Source organism: Sorex araneus, chromosome 5 (assembly GCF_027595985.1).
Source record: "Sorex araneus isolate mSorAra2 chromosome 5, mSorAra2.pri, whole genome shotgun sequence".
NCBI lineage: Eukaryota > Metazoa > Chordata > Mammalia > Eulipotyphla > Soricidae > Sorex > Sorex araneus.
The window spans coordinates 173,907,391-173,932,908 of NC_073306.1; the positions used below are offsets into that span (position 1 = coordinate 173,907,391).

The following is a 25,518-nucleotide window of genomic DNA, read 5'->3' on the forward strand; positions in this document are numbered from 1 at the left end:
AAAGTCTTCCCTGATCTTTGAGCTGCCTTCTTGACTTAGGGATAGTGAGTGAAGTTTCCTAAAATATAAACAGTTATGCTTTTATCATCCATTAATTAGCTAAATTTTAAAAATAGTAAAGATTTTTTAAAAGCCTTTTCAAAGGAATAATTTAGGACCAGGAATGTAGCTCAAGGGTAGAGCACCTACCTTTTATCTGTGAAACCTACTTTGGTTCAACTATCCAGCACTACCTCCCAAAAAATTTTGTATTAAGCGTTAAGTTGATTTCAGCAAAATAATTCATCAGTTGAGGGGCTGGAGCGATAGTATAGTGGGTAAGGCTTTGCCTTGCAAGTGGCCGATCCAGGTTTGATTCCCAGCATCCCATATGGTCCCCCAAGCATGGCCAGGAATAATTTCTGAGTACAAAGCCAGGAGTAACCTCTGTGCATCGCCAGATGTGACCCAAAAAAGAAAAGAAATCATCAGTTGAGGCCAGAGAGAAAGTTCGGTGGGCTGATGCATGCAGGAGATCCAGGTTCAATCCTGTCACTCCCTGGTCCCCTGAACACTGCCAGGAATGACTATTGATTACAGAGCTGAGAGTAGCCCCTGATACTACCAGGTGGGACCCAAAAACCAAACCAAATATTTTACCAATTTTTCCAGCAAAACTTAATTGTAGCCGTTCATATATCAGGATGTACTCACAAATAACCAATCATTTTTTTATTGAAAATGTACTAAACACCAACACATATTGGTACTTACACATGTACCTTCCATTATACTTGCTTTATCCAATGACAAATAGGAAAAGAATGCAACTTCCCAAGGGAAAAAAGACTTTTGGGCTTTATAAAGTGTTGTAGCCCATTTATAATGCCTAGACACTAAGTAAAGACAAATGCTTTGAGACTCAACTAGGTTTAGAAGGTAGTAGAACCTGCATGGTAGGCAATTTAGGATTTAAAAAAATTAACTGAAAGGGGGCAATTGGAGATGAATCTAAAGCATCTATGTTTGAGTAACTAAAATAGGGCCACAATACAGGTAGTTTTAAAAGAAAAATGATGTCTATAAATTTGGATAATCAATGTACAGGTGGAAACTCTTGATCCTTTCAAAAGAACCCAGAATATTAGCCTGCCTTTTTTTTTTCTTCCTTTGCTTAGAAGTTAATTAATCAAAAATAGATTGTCAAGAAAGCAGAATGCTAAAATTTTAGAGATGGGAGTTCACCAATTCAAAAGCATTCAGAGTAATTAAAACAGAGACTGATCAGAAGACAGACTTCGGATGTGGCTAGCTTCTTGTCAGTCTACAGATGTTTGTGTGTGAGTAGTAACACAGATGTGAATGATGACATAGATGCTCTGAGTGATTTGACACCATTCCAGGGACACAGGAGAGCAGACACTCCCAATGAACCTCCCACTGGAGTAGAAATGATTCTCAGTTTCTCTTCATTATCTTTTTTTTTGTACCTCATTAATTCTTTGCTCCATAATGTCTACCTTCCAATATCAGTCCCAACCGTCTATTTCTGGGAAATTTCAGTATCAGCTGATGTGACCCCGATAGCATCCACAGCTGGCCTTTTATGACCTCCAGGCCTTCTAGGATTAACCTCTGACTCCATAGAATCATCTTCTTTTGGTGCTGGTCTCAGATTCGCTGCTTGGGTGCCTCATGAAAACCATGTTGTCTTGCCCTTTCCTCCCCTACTGACTCTGTGGCCTTGGAAAGGTATTTAATTGTTCTGTCCCTCACATCAGTCTCCTGTGAAATGAAAATAGTGGTGCTACTTGCTTCCTAAAATTACCCAGGGATTAGATGAGTGACTATAAGTAAAGCTCTTGGAAGAATGATAGGCATCCAGTATAACTGTATACAGGTTAGCATTTTATTGCTATTGTTTTGTGTGTGTGTGTGTGTGTGTGTGTGTGTGTGCCTGTGTGTGTGTATGAGACCTCGATGTAGAAAAAAATATCAGGGCAGCAGGGGGCAGGCGATGCCCAGGAGGTCTAGGGGCCCTATCAGTGATTCTCAGCCACTATGGCTGTAAGTTCAGCTCAGGAGCACAAGATACAATAGTGCTCAGGCTCTGCAATGTCGGGGATACACAGGCTACCCCAAGGGGTGCTGAGTGGCCTCCAGAGCTGTGCCCTGCAATGCTTGTGGGACTCTGTGGTGCTGGCAATTAAACCTGGGTTGGGTACATGCCAGGCATGTGCTAGATTCAAACCTAAGCCTGGTATCTAACTGCTGTATTAGCTTGGGCCCAGGAGCCAGCATTTGGGAGTTTGAATACATCATCCCAGAAACCTGCATATGTACTGGTTAACTATGGAATACTGTCTGTTCTGTTACCTTTGATGAATCACGTTTGGTGACTATGTGATTCAGCAACCACCAATATCACTTCAGACTTTGGAACATCTTTCTTACAGTGTTCAGATGTATTCACAGCGATTTGGATCCTGGAGCTGGTCTTTGTTTGGTCTCCTGTAGTTTTGATTAACGGATAGGGCCAGTAAGCTTGATAGAAGTCTTCCAGAAAGAAGACAGAGACTTGTAGCTGCTGATACCCCAGAATTCCAAAGGAGGACACACAATTTACAGTCTTTTCCATAAATGTATTTGTAGCAGACTGGAGTGATAGCACAGCGATAGGGTGTTCGCCTTTCATGCGGCCGACCTGTGTTCGATTCCTCCGCCCCTCTCGGAGAGCCTGGCAAGCTACCTAGAGTATTGTGCCCGAACAGCAGAGCCTGGCAAGCTACTCGTGGTGTATTGGATATGTCAAACACAGTAACAATAAGTCTCACAATGAGAGATGTTACTGATGCCTGCTCGAACAAATCGAGGAGCAACGAGATGACAGTGACAGTGACAGTGACGGTACTTGTAGCCATTCTCAGCAGATAAGGACCAGAAGTCTCCTTGTCAGTTGTGGCTGCTGTTTTGACTTTAAGGAGAATTTTTTTATTATTTGCAAGAGACTGGGCTGGGGAAATAGCTCAATGTGCTAAAACACATATTTTGCATGCCAGAGGCTTAAGTTTGATCTCTGGTTCCACATGGTTCCCCCAGAATGAGCCCAGAACACTGAACCAGGAGTACCCCCCAAGCTCTACCAGCTGTGGTCCAAAAACAAACAAAACCTTTTCCTATCTCCTCACTGCCCCTAATGCACGATTAAGCCTAGATTTCTTTCCACATTTACTTCCATTTATATCCCATCAAGAGATATCAAAACTCATTGATAAGGATATAAATTAAAAGACCAATTAAAGAAAAAGACTTACTGAGACGACAATAGTAGAACCCACTTTCATAACAATTTGGAACCAATTTTAAGTGATAAAATATGATAAAGATGTTGGTGCAAACAGGGATTGGGTTTTTGAGTTGTTTTCCCCCAAAATAATAAGCTCTAGGTTTCCATATTTCACTTGCAGTGTTCTATAATTATGTCAAGAGAAGGGGCAAAATTGAATCTGGCATGGCTGGGGTTTAGAAAACTCAAGTCTCTGGTAACTCCAGCATGTCCTAACAATGTATAAATTTATCCAACAAGCTGGGAGTTATGAGTGATGCTCATTGCTGAAAAGCCTGACTTTCCTCCAGTACTGGACTATGAAGGAGGAACTGGTTCATAAAGATAGTACAGAATTCTATAGACGTCAGTATATTTTTGTCTTCCTTCCAGGACAATATTATCCTGTTCTTGAGAGGTTGTAAAGAGCTTGGCCTGAAGGAATCTCAACTTTTTGATCCAAGTGACCTACAGGATACATCCAACAGAGTAACAGTCAAGTAAGTAACACATGATTTATGTTCCAGGGAAGCCCGCTGATGCTTTGATTTCGGTTTTGTGATGATGTTGTATGGTCTAAGAGGCCCAGAATTTGTCATGCCCAATAAAATAAAAATGTAACACTATAAAAAGCAAGCTTTAAAACCACATTATACTTCCCTCTATGTACAATTTTCATCCTGATCAAACATAATTATTTGAAATGCAAAGAACACCCCTGTAGAATTAAAGTTTTAAGGAAGAGAAAATGTTAGGTGAAACTTAATAAAGAGGCAGAAGAGAAATAGGCACAGAATCTCTGTGCATTAGACAAAAAGCTTTCTTTGGCTCCAATTGGCCATTTGAATAGGCTTTTGGAAGACTGCAAAGTGGGTAAACAAATCTGAACTCTGCTTACTATGCAAAGTGGGCAATAGATCATGGAGAAATCTCTTCTCCATTTACATTTGTAACTATTTTCTTCTATGTGTCAGTGGACGTGTTCTTTGAAGATGGATCATCGACTATTTCACTGTTTCCTTTGTCCAAGCAGTGAGCCATGTTTGGGGCTAATTTTTTTTAATTATTATTATTGTTTTAAATTTTATTGATTCACCGTGAGATATAGTTATAAGCTTTCACGTTTGAGTTACACTCACACAATGATCAAACACCCATCCCTCCACCAGTGCACATTCCCCACCACCAATATCCCGGGTATACCCCCCCTTTCCCACCCTCCCCCTGCCTCCATGGTAGACAATATTCCTCATACTCTCTCTTATTTTTAGATCATTTTCTATCATAGAATAGCCAAAATGAGAGAAGCCAGTATTCCTGATACTGATGTTCTTTAATGCTGTAAAAAATAACTGGGGAATATTGGAAGCTATTGAATTAATTCCAGTTAGGGGCCTACATTGGAGTTTATGATGCCAGACAGGGACTGTGGGAACAAGCCAGCCTGATCAACGTCTGAAAGTAGCTTCCTTAAAGCCCTTGTCTTGCATACATCTAACCTTGGCTCAGTCCCCAACATCATTCACGTATGTTCCCTCAAACACTTCCAGGAGTGATTCTTGAGCACAGAGCCAGGAATAGCCCCAAAGCATTTCTGGGTGCCCAGCCCCCACCCAAATAAAAAAGAAAGAAACTTTAACTCAAATATATGAAAGCATTCCAGAGGGGAAAAGTCAACTGGACCACAGTCCGTTTTAGGCCATGCATTGTTCCTTTCTCTTGTCTCTGCCCTGTATCCCTCCCTACGGCTTTTCTCTGTCTCCTTCCCTTCTTTATGCTTCCTGTGCCCTCTTTATCTTGTCCCATATACCTCCCTGTTTTCCCTCAGTGTCGCCCCTTTGAATTTTTCCCTTTACTGGAGCATTCTTACTTGCGTTAGGAAGCACTTCTTCATCCTCTTTCTCTGACTCTATCTTTTCATCTCCATTCAACCAGTGTTTACTGAGCAGCTACAATGTGCTAAGCACTTTTCATTTACTAAGGAACCATAGTGAATTAAATGACCAGTGTCTGTTCATAGAGAATTTATTTTCCAGGGTCAAGAAATAAAAGTACTAGAAATAATTGCATAAAGTGTTAAGTGCTTGAGAAGAAAATAAAATAGATTATCTAAAAGGTAGTGAACATTGCAATATATTTATATTTAAAATCATTATGGTTTATACCTTAAATTTATGTTGTCCAGAGAACTATCTCAGTGGCTTAGTGAGCACAGACTTTGAATGCAGGAGTCCCAGGTTCATTCCTCAGTGCTATATGTTGCTCCAGTCACCACAAATAGTGGTCCCAAGCTGAGGGTAGCCCCTGAGTGCTGCTGGGTATGGCCCAAACAAACAAAAATTGTTTGGGGGTAAGGATTTGGGTCATACCCAGCAGTACTCATGGACTGTTATATACTTTGTGCTCAGGGCTCACTCCAGGAAGTGCTCAGGGAACTATGTGGTGTTGGGATAAAACCTAGAGTGGTCACGTGCCACAAAAGTGTATTCTCTTTCAGCCAACAAGGGGGAAAAGAATCCTTAAACAATGTTAGTGGGTCAGAGATGTGACTGGCTTAATGAAACAGTACATATCTTGCATGTGTGAAGTCCTGTGTTTGACCCTTGCACCTCAAAAAAAAATTAAACAATATTATATGTCAACCACATCTCAACAAAATGGGAGTAGAAAAAGTTCACTTTATCTCCTGAGAAGGTCAAGAGCAGTCTCTATAAAGAGGAAACATTTCAACTAAGGACTGAAACATGAAAGGTAAATAAGAACCAGCCCTGTGAAGATCTATCCATAGAGTCAAAAAAAAAAGGGGGGGAATCTAGAGTGAGGTCAATGGACCATTTGCAGGGACAAGTGGAGGGATGTTTGCAAACATTGTATGATATTGAACTTCGAATAATTATAGAGGGAAGTGTTTTCTGCTGTTGTCTCAGTACCTAGGAAAACGTGAAGAATTTCATGTTCAAGTTAGGCCATATTAAAGTACTTGAGGTGCTTAGAAAAGCACGCCTAGGCTTAGTGAGGTGTGGGACACAGAATGACCTCGCTGGTTTACAACTTTCCTTTCAGTGCCGCTGGTTTCACTTGATTCCATACAAGCAACATGTGTAATGTAGGGAGATTTTTATAGCTATGGTAGATTAAGGTAAATGCTCGATTTCTCTGCTTTCCCCCCTGAGAACTGAAAGCATTACGGGAAGGGAGAATATTCCACTGACACCCATTAATCGTTAGAAGCCATCAAGTGGAAGGGGAGCACCCACAGAGGAAAAGGTTGATGCTTTTCTGAAAATCTCTTTTGAAAAATACTCTTTAATGTAACTTTATTAGAGGACATTTTTCTTATTCTTTCTGGAGAAATAACTTGAATAGACCAGAAAAAACATGGGGAGGGGGGTGGGCAAGGAGGAAAACACTGCCGGTGATTTCTGCACGTGCAATTTAGTGGCCTGTGACAGAAACCAGCCAGCTCCGAGGGGAAGGGACAGCAGAACGCAGAAAGACAGGGCAGCGAGGGTCATTCCAGGCAGGCCAAACAACCGGAGGGAAAGGGCAGAGATTTTGGATTACTCCCGAGTATATCTCTGAAAACACTGAAAGGATTTCCATAGAATTGATTGTTCAGTGAAGTCATTCAACCAATATTTTATGAGCTTCTACTCTGCAGGCCAAGCATGGTATTTTTACCTCCGGGTCATAGTTTAAGTCAGTGGACTTTGATTGAAAATTCAGACAGAACTTTCCTATTTCCTCTCTTCACTTGCTCTCCAGTAATGTTTCAGATACTTTATAATTTTTTTCTTTTTATCTGTTTTGTTTCTTTTGGAGGGGGGAGGGGGGAATGGGCAGGCCACACCTGATAGTGCTCAAGGGATCATGGGACGCAGAGCATCAAACCCAGGTCTCCTGCGTGTAAAGCATGTTCTCGTTACATTCTCGAGCCCTTCCTCTGCCTTTTTAATTTAGAAAACTCAGGCAGGGCTAGGAAGATGGCTCACAGGGCTGCAGTGCATGCAGGCTCCTGAGTTCTAGCCCTAGCACCACATATTTCCGTAGGTCCAAAACCAAAGATCAAAAACAGAAAAAAACTTGACAAATGATCTAAGAAGATAATGACACATTATTTTTTCAATTGAAAGGGTAAAACAGGAAGCTATTCTCTCTTTTTGTTTTAATTTATTGAATCACCATGAGATAGTTACAAGCTTTCATATTTGGGTTACAATCACACAATGATCAAACACCCATCCCTCCACCTGTGCACATTCCCCATCATCAATACCTCGGGTATATCCCCCCTTTTCCACCCTCCCCCTGCCTCTGTGGTGACAGTATTCCCCGTACTCTCTCTCTACTTTTGGGCATTATGGCTTGCAACACAGACACTGAGAGGTCATCATGTTTGGTCCATTATCTACTTTCAGCAAAGAAGCTATTCTCTTAAATTTAAATCGGACCAATGTTTCTTTCAAGTTCCTTTTGTTTTATTTATCTCCTTATTATTGATATATTGATTATGTTCTATTTTTCAAATATCAATAGACTTAAAAATGTTTACCTCATCTTTAATATGTCATATTAAATCATTATATGTAGCAATAGTGTAATCAGGGTCTAAATAAACTGAAGGAATTCTTTTTTTTTTTTTTTGCGTCACACACAGCGATGCACAGGGGTTATTCCTGGCTTTGCACTCAGGAATTATTCCTGGCGGTGCTCAGGGGACCATATGGGATGGTGGGTATCGAACCTGGGTTGGCCATGTGCAAGGCAAACACCCTACCCGCTGTACTGTCGCTCCAGCCCCAACTGAAGGAAGTTTTTATTAATTTATATTACACTGTTACATTCTTCTTTCCCTTCTACTTTAATAATTTTAGTCCCCAACTAAAATTACTGTAGGAAAAAAAGTGTTTCTTCTCCTATTTATTTGTTTACTCATTTGAAAAACTTTGGCATAATTTGGGAGAAATGTTTATATTTCACTGTATCGATGTTTAGAAAGTACCACTGAGTCACTTTGGGGGTTTATAGTTTGAGAATAAACACTTATGCATATTTAAGAATTCATGTATATATATCCAAACATAAGATGCACATTTTTCTGTTTATGGTTAATTCCCAAAACTAATTGATGTCCATAGCAGAAAGGAACAAATATTTGGATAGTGGTGCCTTTTGTACATATATTTTTAGGTCTGTTTAGTGAAGGTTTCAGAACATTAACAAAAATACTGCATGAGAAAGATTGTAGAACAATCAGATTTCAATTTGACAGTGGTCTATAATCAAGGCAAATTTTTTACTTTAACTTTAAAGCAAGTAAAAGTAAAGACTTTAAGCTCTGAAAATACAAATAAAACAGTCCCACTTTTCACTGGAATTCTTCATTTTCCAGATGTTACAAAGCATTCATCTTTTTATGGAACTTTCTTCTATGTTTTTGTTTGCTTAAATGATTTCATTTGGTGCCTGAAATCACTAGTCAAAGCCCTGAATAATTTAAGTTTCCTGGTCTTATATGTTAGTTACTTTTAAGTATGTCTTAGGGATATTTGAGTGGAAATCAAAGTGGAAAAGCTGCCATTCTAATCATGTTTCTTTTCTTTTTCATTAGGAGCCTTGATTGGAGCAGGAAGCTGAAAAATGTAAGTGTGTTAAATTCACTTGGCAAACTTCTTCCACTGACTTTTTTTTTTTTTGCTTTTTTTTTGGGGGTCACACCCGGCAATGCACAGGAGTTAACTCCTGGCTCTGCACTCAGGAATAACTCCTGGCAGTGCTCGGGGGACCATGTGGGATGCTGAGAATTGAACCCGGGTCGGCAGCATGGAAGACAAACACCCTACCCGCTGTGCTATCACTCGAGCCCCTTCTTCCACTGACTTTAATTGTTCAAGTGTAAAACTTAGGTCGTCAGCTCAATGCCTCGCTGCAAAGAGTTACTTTTAGAAAATTAGTATATGTGTCTCTGATAGAATAGTTAGCAACTATGAAGAAATTAAAATAGTAGATTGTGGGGAGGTGTTCATTTTAATTAGAGAAATACTCAATCCAGAAGGACACAAATGGATGCCTGCTCTTGGTTTGTGATTTGGTTTCTTAAACACAAAGTGATCTCTCCTAGCCCTAACGTTAGCTCCTTCTCATTGGTCGGCACAGATGGAGTTATCAAATTAAGCAGTTGTTTTGGGGAGAGATCAACACAGCACCAACAGTGTTAACTGCTGTGGACCTGTACATATTGTTTGTATTTTTTTTAATCTGTTCATCTTTGGAATTTTTACTAGCACTTCCCAAGTCAACTTTCTGAAATTAGAACTTATTTTCTAAGGACAGCATATGTTCGTAGTCTTTTATTTCAAGTTTACATTGAACAACGTTAGAAATAACCTCCTGTCTTTATAACTTAAAAATGAACTCGGAGAGAGGGGGGTGCCTGAAGCTATAGTACAGTGGGTAGGGCATTTGATTTGCACACGGCCGACCTGAGTTCAATCCCCAGCATCCCAGTAGATTAGAGATAATCTACTCCCTCCCTGACTAGAGAATGAGGGATGGGTACCCTTCTTCACCATGTAATTTTAAGCATATAAAAAGCCCATCATCTCTAAACACATCATCTTCCATTCCTCTTTGGTACCTTTCAAGAGAGTCTTATACTTGAATCACACAAGTGTTGTGAACTTCGGAATGGTCTGTTCTCTGGAAATTTATTTGTATGCAATCAGTTAAGAAAGGCCTGGAGGTTTTGAAGAATTTCAGAAGTAAACTCTTCCTACAAAGCTAGAACACTGAATCACCTCAGAGTATTGATGCACATAACCAGATTTTGGGCTGGTTGCCATATGTGCCACATGTGCACATATCACATTGACTGAAGCAATTTTCTGGCCTAGCAAGTGGAATGAGGTATGATATATACTCTCTTTACTGAAGCAATAAGACCTAATGTGAAAATAAAGTAATAGTCTTTGCTTTTCTACAAGCTCCAGTTTCCTATAATTCCGTATTAAGGAGATCATCTACAGCCAGTCCCTGCTGTGTTTTTTTTTATGGGAGAGGCCATGTGAAGACGTTTGCTTTTGTGGAGAGTTTCGTTGCAAAGGCAACAAAATTAACCTAGGACTCCATCTGCAGATTATTGAATATTCATAGGCATTCTTTAACATCCAAGATTGTCGAATTGGCAGCATCCTTGTCCAGGCTAAGAATGGTTCTCTAACTAGTGCCAAGCTGGGAATCTGCAGGTTGTAGTCTTCATTTCATTGCTTTTTAAAAATTTTTTATTATTTTTTAAATGAATCACTGTGAGGTACAGTTACAGACTTATAAACTTTCATGCTTATGTTTCAGTCATACAATGATCAAGTACCCATCCCTGCACCAGTGCCCATTCTCCACCACCAGTGATCCCAGTATCCTTCCCACCACTCCCACCCCAAACCCCCCCTACCTAGCCACCCCGCTTCTGTGTCAAGGCATTCCCTTTTCCTGTCTCTCCTTATGGGTGTTGTGGTTTGCAATAGAGGTATTGAGTTGCCATCATTTGGTCTGTAGTCTACATTCAGCACGTATCTCCCATCCCGAGCGGGCCCTCCAAGCACCCCATACGTGGTGTTCCCTTCTCTGTCTGAGCTGCCATTTCCCTCTGCATGTGAGGCCGGCTTCCAAGCTGTGGAGCAATCCTCCTGGTATTCATCTCTACTATTCTTGGGTGTAAGTCTCCCATTCTGTTTCTTTATATTCCAAAAATGAGTGCAATCTTTCTATGTCTGCCTCTCTCCTTCTGACTCATTTCAGTTAACATGATGCTGTCCATGTAGATCCACTTATAAGCAAATTTCATGATTTCATCCTTTCTAACAGCTGCATAGTATTCCATTGTGTAGCTGTACCAAAGTTTCTTTAACCAGTCATCTGTTCCTGGGCACTCGGGAGTTTTCCAAATTCTGGCTGTTGTAAACAGTGCTGCAGTGAACAGACAAGTTCAGATGTCATTTCTACTATATTTTTTGTATCTCCAGGATATATTCCCAGCTCATGGATTGGGAGAATTAACATTGTCAAAAAGGCAATACTTTCCAAAGCCCTGTACACATTCAATGCGATCCCCATAGGAATACCTATGAAATTCTTCAAAGAAATGGATCAAACACTCCTGAAATTCATATAGAACAACAAACCCCCATGAATAGCTAAAGGAATTCTTGGGAAAAAGAAGATGGGAGGCATCAACTTCCCCAACCTCATTTCTTTCTTATTTGAAGTTAATCTATTGTGTTGATCTAGTGCTGAGAACCACCAGTTAATCTTTATCACTTCTTTGGGATTTTTACCATTGGTCCTAGCAGACCTCTCTGCCCAGAAGTAAAAATCGTTGGTCTTTCAAAGCCTCTTTTTAAAGTGAACTCACTATCCCTTTCATCACTTATTTAGGTAAGAAGACTGGAGTTTTTGAGAAGTTTGGTCTTCTAATTGTGAAATCTTCCTGTTAGGAGAATAATTTTAGAAAATTTATGTTTTCTTTCTTGCTGCCTTATAGATCACTTTCTTATCAGTGAACTTTTTTCTTTTTTTTAAAAAAAAAAAAAGAGTCTGGGACTAGAGCAATAGAACAGCAGGTAGGGCATTTGCCTTGCAGCAGCCGACCTGGATTCAATTCCCAGCATCCCATATGGTCCCCCCAAGCACCGCCAGGAGTAATTCTTGAGTGCATGAACCAGGAGTAACCCCTGTGCATCGCCAAGTGTGACCCAAAAATTTTTTTTAAAAAAGAGTCTGGTTTTCACCCAAATTATGTTTGTGCAAAATGATAGAGTGTTGGGTTCTTATTCGAATGGTTTTGCAATTGATGCCTACCTTCTGGGAAGTGTTTTTTCATCCATCAGTGGGGTGTGTATTCTCTCTATCTTACCTTCCTGTTTGGAAGGGTGAAGGTGGGAGTCACATTCAGAAGTCATTCTGAAGGAAAAATTCAGCTTGTGTGCCTGGGTTTGTCTTGCAGGTCCTGGTAACCATCTACTGGCTGGGAAGAGCAGCCAACAGCTGCGCTTTCTACAGTGGAGCAACGCTGAACCTGAAAGAATTTGAAGGCTTGCTGACACAGCTGAGAAAGGTAACCTGGCTTTTCCTTTTATTCCTCAGGGTTTCGATATGGTGAAACTCATTTTGCTTCTTGTTGATTCTTACAACTCTGTGAGGTGGGATTGTGTCGGCCAAAGATGCCCTCACGTAAACCACCCTCGTCTTTTGCCTCTTGTGTCACCGGAGGCAGAATCTCCTACCCCGACGCCCGCTGTCTTCACCGGGGCCCCTCAGAGTGGGACAGGTTGAGTCTCCCTCCCCACCCTGAGCAGAGCCCCGGCAGCCGAAGACCTCTGGAACTCAGCCACAGACATACTCAAGGCCACTGTACACATGTTCAGATGAGCCTCACGCATGAAGGAACCAGCAGAGGAACCAGGTGTGTGGGAACCGGGGCTGAGACTTCCAAGCCTGCTCGGATCAGGACTAGTCCTCTTCCGCCCAGATCCCCCTTTTTCCAGTAGCTTGGAAGTCACACCCACAAACTGCCCCAGCACTGTGTAATCCCATCAATGGCCAAGATCCAGAGACTATAAAACAAGGCTCCCAGAAGTGGCCTCTTATTGTCTAGTTCTCCCTCTCAGAGAACCCAGCAAGCTCTGAAAGTATCCTGCTTGCACGGCAGAGCCTGGCAAGCTCTCTGTGGTGTATTCAATATGCCAAAACCAATAACAATGATGGATCTCATTCCCTTGACCCTGAAAGAACCTTCAATGCAGCACCATTAGGAAGGATGAGTCAAGAGAGGCTGCTAAAATCTCAGTGCTAGGACGAGTGGAGATGTTACTGGCTCAAGCTAATGGATGAACAACGGGATGACAGTGATACAGTGATATGTCACTGAGCTCAATTGGTGTGCCCACTGGAGAATGGGACAGCTGAACTCTAACCAACATAAATTCCAAAAGAGCAAGTTTCGTCTGTCAGTGTAAGGCTTTGGATGCTAACAGTTTCAATGCTTGGATGCTGGAATGAGACAGGACCATCTTATTCAAAACTGAAGACTTGCCCTGCACTTTTGTCCTAAAGGTCTTCTCTCTGCTTATCCATCAGGGCCTTGGTGTGGGTGAGGTTGAGTCAGCCAAGTTCTTGCACGGGCCTCTGCTCAGAACAGGTTCTCAACAGTGAGACACATTCTGTTAAACTATACCTTTTATGTCCATTACATTGGAATGATCTGGAAATTTGGAAAACATTTTGTACCATCTTTAGAGCTGTGTTTATATAGTGATATTAAAGACCCACCTAAGATGGGTACTTGTCAAAGAAACAGTGTAATGTTTTTGCTTGCACATTCTTTGAAAGGATTTAGCAAAGAGATATTAACTCATAGAGCACTATGATATGTTATTACCCCCAGGAAAGCCCCCACCCAGTCCGCCCTGGTGAATTGTTAGTCTATTTCTAAACATTGGCATCCATGGATTTGGGATAAGGCCCATAATGCAGCATGAGTAATTAAGGTCTTCTTCCTCCATATTTCTTTAATTGGAAAACTAAATGAACTAGTAAGCCCTCCTTTAGAAAGTTAGTACTTTACAGCTTTTCTTTTAATGCTAAAATCAAGAATTTCCCCCCAACTTCTAAATAAATTCTTCGTTTTCCCTTTAAGCAAATAGTCCTAATGCTTTTCTTCACATTCAGCTAGAGTGAGTCTGGCTTGTATATTTATACATGGGCAAAGCTTTCATTTTGGTTGTAACACAAATAAACAAAAACCCTGTACGCTAAATTCTTTTAAAAAATAAAACAAACACAATCCCTCAATCAAACACAACACATTGTTTTTTTGTCTTAACTCTTACTTATCCATTAATGTTTCATCTGACTATTCTTTGAGGAAATATAAAGGTAAATTCTGGTATAGTTTTCAAAGTCTAAATATTTGCTGTTTATGCATTAAATTTATGGAATTTAATGGAAAATGGAATAATGGAATATATGGAAAATAATAGATTGATCTTCTCTCCTCTTTCTCTCTCTATCTCTCTCTCTCTCTCTCTCTCACACACACACACACACACACACACACACACACACACACACACACACACCTGTTTACAAACCCTGGCTTGGAGTTGGAGAGAGAATATGAAGTTAAGGTACTTGCCTTGCATCTCACTTCAATCTCAGCACCACATGTCCCCTGAGCCCTGCCAGGAGTCACCTGCCGAACACAGCCAGGAATAGTCCCTGGATACCACATTGTGTGACCCCCTACAAATACCCCAAAAAATAAACAAATGAAAATGAAACTAAGAAAAGAAAACTAAATCTCTGCTGAATTTCCTTAAAATCTGATTTAGTCTCCTTATTGACATTTCTTATGCTCTTCAGCTCTTCTCTAAGCTGTTCATTTCTCAACTCTACCAACTTCTCTTTTTATTGAGACAGGAAATGGCTTGAAATGTCTTGGGGTTGACATCACTAAGCAAAGCATAATTAAACTAAAATACCCAGCTGTGCTGCTCCCAAACCTCTGTATAAAGTAGACAGTGATCGATGTAGACTTTGCAAGTCTAGCCAGTACCTGTAAACATTAGTTTTCCTAGAATATATATCATTTCAGTTTATTAGTTAGAGTCAGATTCAGATGGGGAATGTAGAAAACTCAAGCAATGGCTTGACTAAGATAAAATGTAATTTGGGGGGCTCTGAAGTGGTGCTGAGGAAACCTGGGCCCCCTATCGGTGGTTCAGTGGGGTGACCTGTGGGCAGAATGATGCTTTTAGACTGTGTAGTGCCAGGATTGATTTGGGATTGGCTACATGCAGGGCAAGTGCCGTAACTCCCATGCTATGGCTTGCTCCTGGAATTTTATTTCTAACTCAGAGGAATGAGGCCTGGACTTGAGCAATCCAGGGATGAAAGAGGGGTTCTGTGATCAAAATAAGCTGGGGCTCCTGTGGTCTATTTTGTCCACCATCCTCAGTCCATGTGCTGCTCCAGGGCACGGGCATAAGTGTTCACTGTTATTTGCACATTAGAACCAGGAGAAAGAAATGAGGGGGAGGAAGACCCTTTTTATATCCTTTTTTTGTCATTTCTTTTTTTTTTTTTTTTTTGCTTTTTGGGTCACACCCAGCGATGCACAGGGGTTACTCCTGGCTCATGCACTCAGGAATCACCCTGGCGGTGCTCAGGGGACCATATGGGATGCTGGGATTTGAACCCGGGTCGGCCGCGTGCAAGGCAAATGCCCTACCCGCTGTGCTATCGCTCCAGCCCCTCATATCCTTCTTAAAAGTCATACCTTCCCCATCTCTCTTACATTCTGTACACCTGCACTTGGTCACACATGCATTCCTAGATGCAAGGGAAAACATGGGGAAAGTGGAAGGCACTCCAGATAAAACTGTGGGTGTTTGTGGTGGAGATGAAATGGAAAACAGATAGTGAAGAATATCTTGTCTTTGTGGAGAAAAGTTGAAATATATTTGAAATGGAAATGTTTTCTTTCATGGTGCAGGTTGACCAGAAATAGTTTGTGGTCATTTTTCCAGTGTGAGAATGTATTTAAGATCATTCCTCTATTGCAACTTGTGATGTTTTATATTACAGATAAGACATGGAAACACTTCATGTCGGTAACCCACGTGGAGTAAATGTCATAGCAAGTTGCTATTGTATGTTTTTTACAAAAGTGGGGGGGTCCATGAAAGCAAAGTGACATTGGGCTCTCACTGAACTACATGCAACATCTCTCATATGACAAAGGACGGCACACATGAACTGAGCAAAGGGAGAAAACAGCCGAAGGAACAACAACAAAGATGAGGTGACCCTAGAAATCTCAGGGATGGGCCAGAGAGATAACATCAGTGAAAAATCATTTGCCTTGCACATGGCTGATGCCAGAGCAGAGAGCCAGGAATAATCCCTGAGTACCAGTGGGTGTGGCCCTCAAGTCAGAAGAATGAGAAACAAAGGTTGGGGACTAGAAAGAGAAAGTCAGCAGTCACGGGTCTTCTTTGGAAGAGAGGGCTCCAGCCTCCCCAGGGTATCTGCTTCTAGCTGTGGACTCAGAGAAACCAAAGTTTTCCCACCTACTAGCTCCAGCAAGCAAATCCCTAGGAATGATCTCTGAGCCAGGCTGGTGCCTATCCCTGAAACTGACTATGGGTAAACGGGTGTCATGATTGACCTAAGCACTAGAGTGGGAGGTAAGGGGTGTTATAGAACAGGAATAAAGAGAGGAAAATGTGAAGTGCAAACAAAGAACGCCATCTAAAGTAGCAGCCATTGTCGACTTCTCACGGGTTCTTATCTGCTTGAATATTTGTATCACACTAATCACCCATCTTTACATTCATAATGTTTTTCTCTTGACTTTTTAAATTTTGAAGCGGGGAAGGGGTCTTCCTCACCAGAGCATAAGACCTGTGAGAACTGGGCATTGCTTGATTTCAACAAATTCAATGTCCCTGTCCTAGAACTGTTCCCACAGGGGTCCAGCCACCGCCAATAGCTGCAGGATGATTTGCTGCCTCACCAGGGAAGAGGAGGGGCAGTGTGGAGAGGGGTGATCCTGCTGGAAAAGTAGAACCCGAAAACACGCCCAAATAGGATTTAGTCACCTTATAAATCACAGAAGCAGCAGAAAATGTTGAGTGGTAAAACAGAGGCATCTGGATTTTCTCCGATACCATAAGTCATCCACCAACCCGAGCTGGTTCTCATTATCTCTGACAAAAGGAGCCTAAGGAAAGACCAGATGAATGAAATAACCCAAAGACCATCCTGGAAGCTGGTATTTCTCACCCTGTTCATGAACACACATTTACTAGAACAAATAGCCACCGAGTCTGTTCCTTCCCCTCTTCCGCAAGTGCTCGCTGTAGAAGTCTTCAGGGCCATAGATGAAAAGCATTGGTCCTAGGACAAGGACCCCTCCCCACACACACACTGCAAGAAAAGGGGATTTTTTCTCGGCTTGGTTCTGTGTGGGTTTATCCTTTCTGTTCTCCCCCAGTGGCTTGGCAAGAGGTGAATTGGTGAGCGGAGAGGCAAAACAGGTCTCTCAGCTCATGCTATCCTCTGGATTTGTGGATGAAGAACCAGCCTCTTGTTTTCACCCCATGGCTTCAAGCAGCCCACTTGGCCAAGGGGGATTGCATGTTGTCTGGCTTTCGTGTTGCATGGCCAGCCCTGCCACTGGGCTTCCCACTCTCATCTGCTGGGAGTTTCCTCCCCAGTGGCCTGCGCGGCTGGGAACAGAATGGCTCTCTGTTTTTCCTTCCCATGGGGAACTAGAAGACGGCAGCTCACACTCCAAGAACCTGGTTGACTTTCTCTTTCTTGCTTTCTGTTTTCCTGTGGTTTGGAGAGGAGAGCTAGGGGGCACAATTTAGGTTCTTATAAGAGCCTCTTTGAGGGCTTTTGTAATGCTGCATTCAGCAGCTTGTAAACTGTGTCATTTTAGATGGACCTGGGGCCTAGGACCCTGAGGTCCACTGCCCTGGTTGGAAAGAGGACCCAGTGTATTTGCGAGATAAATACGAAGAACGAGATAAGGGGGCATTAGCATGAATATAGAAATCTATATGCCCTTAACTCCATTTATAAGTCCTATAGGATTTATTCATGACATCCAAATATACAGTAGTGATCATAACCTTCACTGTATCACTGTCATCCCATTGCACATCGATTTGCTCAAGCGGGCACCAGTAACATCTCCACTGTAAGACTTGTTACTGTCTTTGGCATATCGAAATACCACACGGGCAGCTTGCCAGACTCTGCCATGTGGGCGAAATGCTCTCAGTAGCACGGTAGCTTGCCAGGTCGGCCACGTGCAAGACAAATGCCCTACCTGCTGTCCTATCACTCCAGCCCATCATAACCTTATAATAGTAATTATATCCTTAGCAAGCACTTCTTGAGCTCTTAATGCATGATGCATTTTTTTTTTTACTTTTTTATTAATGAATCACCGTGAGGGTACTTATTTTCGTGTTTGTGTTTCAGTCATGCGCTGCTTGAGTACCCATCTCCCCACCAGTGCCCGTTCTACATTGGTGATCCCAGCATCCCTCCCACCCACCCCACCCTATCCTCCCCACCCCACCCTGCCTCTGTGGCAAGGCATTCCCATTTGTTCTCTCTCTCTCTCTTTTTGGGTGTTGTGGTTTGCGATAGAGTTATTGGGTGCCCATTTTGTTCAATCTATAATCTGCCTTCAGCACGCCTCTCCCATCCCAAGCGGGTCCTCCCACTACACTTTACTTGGTATTCCCTTCTCTGTCTGAGCTGCCTTTTCCCCCAGATGTGAGGCCGGCTTCCAAGCCATGGAGCATACCTGGTACTTATTCTACTATTCTTGGGTATTAGTCTTCCATTCTGTTGTTTTATATTCCGCAAATGAGTGCAATTCTTCTGTGTTTGTCTCTCTCTTTCTGGCTCATTTCACTTAGCATGATACTTTCCATGTTGATCCATTTATATGCAAAGTTCATGACTTCATCTTTTCTGACAGCTGCATAGTATTCCATTGTGTAGATGTATCAAAGTTTCTTTAACCAGTCATTTGTTCTCGGGGACTTAGGTTTTTTCCAGATTCTGACTATTATAAACAGTGCTGCGATGAACATACAAGTGCAGATGTCATTTCGACTATATATTTTTGCCTCTCTGGGATATATTCCCAGAAGTGGTAATTGCTGGGTCCAGTGGGAGCTCAATTTCTAATTTTTTGAGGAGTGACCATATTGTTTTCCAAAAGGGCTGAACCAGTCGGCATCCCCACCAGCAGTGTTTGAGGGTTCCTTTCTCCCCACATCCATGCCAACAGCGCATGATACATTTTTTTTTGAATGTCTGCCATTGCCCAGGATTGTTGCTCTCAGTAATCCTGGGAAATAAATGTGATCACTCCATTTGACAGATGAGAAAACTGAGACCAGGCGATGTGATGACTCGCCTAAGTTCTGCAGATGATAAGAAGTGGAGCCATATTTAGCAGTATTTCTAGTTTGATAATCTCAGTGGAAATAAGCCTAGGGACTCCACCCAGGCTGGCATCACCCAAAAACGTGGACTGGCCAGTGTTGAAAGAAGCTATGCTGGTGGTTGCTGGTTGCCATGTTTTACTTGTTGGGATTCAGAAACAGAGTTCTGTATTGCCACGCCCAGCTCTGTGCTCATCAGGGGTTACTCCTGGCAACCCGGTTCTTTCAGGGCCGTGTGCATATAAAACCTGCACTCAGCACATTCGGCTGTCTGTTAGGCCCTGATCTCTCTGATTCTTCACTTTTCTATACTTTAAGAACAATGCTGACTACTACATCCTGGGGACGGGTGGGTAGGGCATTGTGAAGATTGAATAATCAGTGCCAGAAAGCTGCCAAACTGTCAAGCAAGGCCACAAAACATATGGTCAGTTTTCAGTGAAAGTGATTTCACTTTTTTGTCATTTGGCCTATTCTTAAGAGAATTAAAAAAAAATCCAAGATAATTACCTGCATTCCAAAGAAATTAATTTCAAACCTAGTTCCAATTTAGATCCAAACTTTTTAGTTAGTTATGAGTTCTTCCTTTTCCAGCTAGTCACCTCTGGCTTTTGTTTAAATCCTGGTTGACGTACAGGTAAACTGCTTTAATCTCCAGGACTGGAATTGCTGTCTTGTCCCCGAGGATCACGTGGGCAGTTCCCCCTGGGGCACTGAGGACCACCTCTGCTTCATCCAGTCCTCAGAATGAAGAACTGCCTGGCTCTGATGCTCTCTCCCACTCCAAGTTTTTTATGCAAAACTGGGTGCGTGACATGTAAATAACAGTCACACAATCTAGCCCATGACCCGTCTTCCCAGTATATCCTGCTGCAGTGATACAGAGAATCTGGATATAACTGATCCCTAAGCAGCTTCCTACCAAAGGCATTCATCAGGCCTTATTAATCCAGTCAGCCACCTAAATCATTAGCACAGAGAATATTTATTTGTTCTTTCTATTGGGCACGTGGAGGGGACCTTCTTGAATGTCCCAGGAAACTCACAGTGCAATATTCCAGTCTCTGCAGATGAGAACATGCGTTCCTGCCCATGTCATCCACAGCCCTGATTTCCAGCCACAATCTGGGGGAGATTAAACTGAGGTTTATCTTTGAGTGACGGAGTTATTTTTGTTTTCGTCAGCCTGAACGATTTGTAATTAATGCGGAGGCACTGGCAGGAACAAGGCTTTGCTTATAATAAGAGGGTGAGGATGGCTTTGACTGACCTTTCTTCTGCTAGAGTTTCAGTGTTTTAGTATGTGCTGCTTGCGCTGGAAAGAATTTATAATCACGGGCTGTCAAAGGCGGCCATTGTTCTCACTGCTCTGAACATGTGGGTCAGCCACAAGTGCTTTCTGCTCCCCCGGCACCAAGAGCTGGCCAAGAGAGTGAGAGCATGCCTGGATTCTTCTGAGGCATCAGGAAAAGCATTTTGCATATTTTTCATTGCCTTAAAAAAAAAAGTTTTTGCCTCGGAAAGATAGCTCCTTTTCAGAGCAAGAATTTCCCTTCAAGGTAGTAGGAGCTAGAAGCGTGCAGCTCCAGGATTTTACTGAATTCATTCGGCTGCGGACACCCAGTGCTGCATATGTTTGCCAGATAGCGTCAACAGAAGCAGCTGCAAGCTAAACCAGGGACTGGTCCCAGGACAGACATGCAGCTATGGATCCTGAAAGACCCTGCCAGGTTAACCGTGTCTGTTTTCTTTTCTTCTTTTCCTCTCGTTGCATTCTTGTGAATCAAACTTCAGGGTCATTTATTCTTTCATTCCTTTAGGAAACTCTGCAGTGTAAGTTACTGGGGCGGGGAGGGGGCTGATTTTCTGGGTGCGATTTTCTGATTGGGAAAGTGGGGGGCTGGGAGGGCTCGGAATGAAGTGCTGCCTTGTCGCTGATAATGCATTCAATAACTGGTTGTCAAAGCCTTTCTCACCCTGACTGCGGAGAGGATTTTCAGAGGCCACTGGAGACAAGAGTTTCCCGATATTGCGGGCTCTGCTGTTCTGCCCCTAATGCCGGCGATCCTTCCGATTTATTTTGGCGCAGGAGACAGATGACATTGAGAGCCCCAAGCGTAGCATTCGCGACAGCGGCTACATCGACTGCTGGGACTCGGAGCGCAGCGACTCCCTCTCTCCTCCGCGCCACGGCAGAGATGATTCCTTCGACAGCCTGGATTCCTTTGGCTCCCGCTCCCGCCAGACACCTTCGCCAGATGTAGTTCTCCGGGGAAGCAGCGATGGTAGGTCTGCACCTTCCTAATAAGCATGAACAAGGGCTGCCTTGTCACGGGCAGCAGTCCCCCGGGGAGGGAGGCATGCCCGCGCACCTCTGCTAAAACCTGGTCCACTCTAAAGCAGAAAGAAAAGTCTCTTCTCATGGTGTTGTTTGCTCCCCTGGGTGCTTAGAAGGCTGGCTGGCGCTGCCAGCAGGAACAGTGTTGGAACACTGGCTCAAGGAAATAATCTGTTGGAAAATGGGTGACATCATTCCTCCCTGGGTATCAGGGAGCCAGCGGCTGTGCAGACCGTGAGCTCATAAAGTGTGCCGGAGGTGTATCCGCTGTGAGAGGAGCAAGGGAAGTGTTTGTGTGAGTGCCACACTGTGGAGGTGACCACGGATCGACTACCAGCAAACAGGAAACACATGACAGTCACTCAGGGAAGTTCTGGGAGTGTGGAAACTGGTCAGCGTGGTCTATGCAGCCTGCCCCATTCTTAGAATACCTTTGCTGTGCCACACAGGCTGCAGCCAGTGAGCAGGGTACCACCCAGACTAGCCTATGTGTTTGTTCTGAGGTTTGGTTGCCTTTAAATCCCGTGGACTTGATACCACCCCTAGGGGATGACTTTTTAGGTCATAACACAGCCTGGCAGAGATGTCACATGCAGTATCCACGAGCAAATTTTATTGCACTTAGCTTGCACCTTTGTACTTTGACAAAGGGAAGGTAATAGCCTAGTGCTACGTGGATGAACTTACACTGAGACTGGCAGAGAATATTTGGTTTATTTCTCATTTTTTAAAAAAAGATGTAACTTAATGGAGGGTAGGATTTCTAAAGACAGAAACCAGACTCTCTAGGATGAAAATGATCTCTTGCAGTTCAAAGAACCCTTTCTCCTTTGAAATGGCATGCAACTAAAATACTTGAGTATTCCTGGACCCCGGTCCTGAGTTACTCCAACAACGAAGTTTCTCTCTAGACCTCACATAGATGGATGAGCCTTATCTCACCTAGTCTTCCCATAAGCCTGCTAGTTAATTCTTACCTGTACTTTACAGATCACCACAGAGAAGTTTAGAACATTGTAAGTGATAACATTCACTGTCTGTGAGTAGTGTGGCAGTATCTGCCCCAAGAAGTACAAGTTCAAAGGCAGTGAAGCCTCATTTGCCCACACTCTTTCTTCTTGCCTCCGAGATGTTTTTAATTCAACAACTGATGCTTTTGTTTCTTAAACTTTCTAACCAAATAGATTAGCCCTGAGGCCACATAGTTTGTGACTCCTGAAGAATTCCGTGCTGCATTGTAAGCTGCTTGAAAAACATGCCTGAATTTTTATGATATCTTCAGTACCACCCATTGTATAAGAAGCTCCCATGTCAAATGCATGATCTAGTTGAGCATTAGTATTACCAGAAGACAGGTTTTGTTTACACAAAACCTTAACTACTTCTTAACTAAACTAAATCCTAAACTATATCTTAACTATTTCCCTTAACTGTATCTTAACTATTTCCTTCTTATGGTTTTATTGTTTTAAAACATTGTCCTATTTTTAAATACCTAGGTCCATTATTTTCCATCAGTTTATAGGTTCTGAATTTGTAATGAACCATTTCTTGAAGGATTTGAGATGATGAGTACTAATATTGTGGTACTATATGCCAAGACACAGTTTAGTTTGCAGCAATTAAGATTGGTAAACTAAAGCATATTTTATAAATGTTTTTCCATCTAAAGAATCACATGAAATTGAGCTTCATAAAGCACCATACAAAAGAGAGCATTTCACACACAAATTTCACCAATCAGCCTGAATCCTCAGGTTTATGTTCTGGTAAACTAATCAAGATCTAATGAGGTTTGTACAAAAAAATCAACATGTTTTTATCTACCTAGAAAATGTAGTATAATTTTATTCAAATAGTTGTTGGGTTGCATTAGTTTATGGTATACTTTTTAAATAATGTTAATCAAGATAATTGCTCATTCTAATAAACACCCTGACATTTAGAAGAACTTTATTAAAAAACAAGTCTTGAATATGTGTTTCCTTAGATTCAAAATCAACCAATTGGGGAGTTTCATGGTAAAATTATCCAACTTTCCTTCGATGTTTATTGAAGCCCACTGGTCCATTCAGTAGAAAGAGAGTCAGTACTGAAGAAACACCATGACTCTATAAGTTGGATATGAGAGCTACTTGAGATGGATGCTATGGGAAATTTTCAGCTTGTCTGTTTTTCTTGTTGGTTGAACAATTCCTTCCTTCCACCAGTGCACCTTCTGAGGTGATTCCTGGGTGTCAGAGAACCAGGATAGTGCTTTGAAATTTAAGATTATGTTTTATAAATAATGTGAAATAAGGAGTCAAAGAAATAAAGTGGGAGAGGGGCTAGAGTAGTAATAGTCAACCAAGCGCAAAATAAAAAAAAAAAAACATTTATTTTGCGCTTGGTTGACCTAAGTTTAATCTCTGGCATCCCATATAGTCCCTGAACCAGGAGTGATGCCTGAGCACAGAGCCAGGAGTAAGTCCTAAGAACCAGTGTGGGGGCTAGAGTGATATCACAGTGGGTAGGGCATTTGCCTTGCACGAGGTCGACCCGGGTTCTATTCCCAGCATCCCATGTGGTCCCCTGAGCACACAGCCAGGGGTAATTCCTGTGTGCAGAGCCAGGAGTGACCCCTAAGCATCCCTGGGTGTGACCCAAAAGCAAAAAAAAAAAAAAAAAAAGCCAGGTTCGGTCTAAATAAAATTTAAAAAAACAAGCAAATAAACAACCATAAAGTAAGAGAGGAGCATTAAAAATGCAAAGGGTCAGTGGTCTCTGTAGCAAAAATAAGTAAAAAGAAATAAAGACTCTTAGAAGCTAGAGGGGAGAGAAAGGTAGCCCCAATGGAAAAATGGGATTTAAATTTAATAAAATACTATCATGTGCTATGTTGCACTTTCCTATTTGGGGATGCAAGTAGAGGAGTCACCTGAATATGTTTCCGTGTTCTCAGGGTTACCTGAAGTCAAGAGCATTAAAAAACCCAACTGTAGATGAGAGGAGCTTCAGGATTTACCCAGAGTGTGCCGAGCTGGCCCTTCTAGGTCCATTCCACCCACTCAGTAACCCCTCAGGAGAGTTGTACTTCATCTCTGTTGGCCATGGGGACCCAGAATTACATAGGCTTAAATTTTCCAGAGTTGCATGGCTAGCAGAAAATGAAGCTAATATTAGACCATGTCCCCAATCCAGAATTACATTGTTATTTGCAAGTCAACTTTCCTTGATATACAGCATTCATCCAGGGTTATCGGGGTATGCAGAAGGGGACAGTGATCTGCTTCTGTATGAAACAACATGGTTTGAGATCTTCATTCAGTAGATTATAGATAATATATTTTTAGGTACTGCACATGAGGCTTGTAGATTATAGGATTTTAGAACCGAGGGCATGAGACAACTCTAGTTTATTATCAAGCTTCCATAATTGATGGAAGAAACTTTTTCATTTGTTCATTTATTCATTCAACAACTACAGTGCTTCTCCTCACTTAAGGATGGTTTAAGCAAACAACGTTTTCTAAGAGGAAGGAACTCTGTGCTTGTGGTCTGGGGGACAGAAATTGAAGTCACATAGCTGTCTAACCATCATGAAAAAGGGATTCTTTTTGCCTTACTAAGGCTGTTTTAATGTTTATGCAATAGAAATCATGTTAGGTTCAGAAAGATAGCATAGCAGTTAGGGCATTTGCCTTCCATGCAACAGACCCAGCTTCAATCCTTGGCATCATAATTGTCCCCGAAACCCCACCAGCTGTGATTCCTGAGCACTGTTAGGTGTGGTTCCAAGACCAAAAAGATATGGGGATCATATCAAATAGGAAATAAACTAGAGAGTATGGTAAGGTGCCATGAAA

The 25,518-nt window shown here is 42.1% G+C and overlaps 1 protein-coding gene across 13 annotated transcripts in view; it reads left to right on the forward strand.

Annotated features, from left to right (window-relative positions):
• Nucleotides 1-25,518, forward strand: part of LIMCH1 (LIM and calponin homology domains 1) — a 367,764-nt gene that overhangs the window by 248,452 nt on the left and 93,794 nt on the right. For 12 of the 13 annotated variants that reach the window (XM_055140738.1, XM_055140740.1, XM_055140745.1 and 9 more), the window contains exons 4-7: nucleotides 3,698-3,804; nucleotides 8,916-8,946; nucleotides 12,306-12,416; nucleotides 21,425-21,620. In XM_055140738.1, the coding sequence (XP_054996713.1) occupies nucleotides 3,698-3,804; nucleotides 8,916-8,946; nucleotides 12,306-12,416; nucleotides 21,425-21,620 (445 nt within the window). Of the gene's footprint in view, nucleotides 1-3,697; nucleotides 3,805-8,915; nucleotides 8,947-12,305; nucleotides 12,417-20,777; nucleotides 21,066-21,424; nucleotides 21,621-25,518 lie in introns of those variants that run through there. The other variant, XM_055140747.1, reaches the window with a different exon arrangement.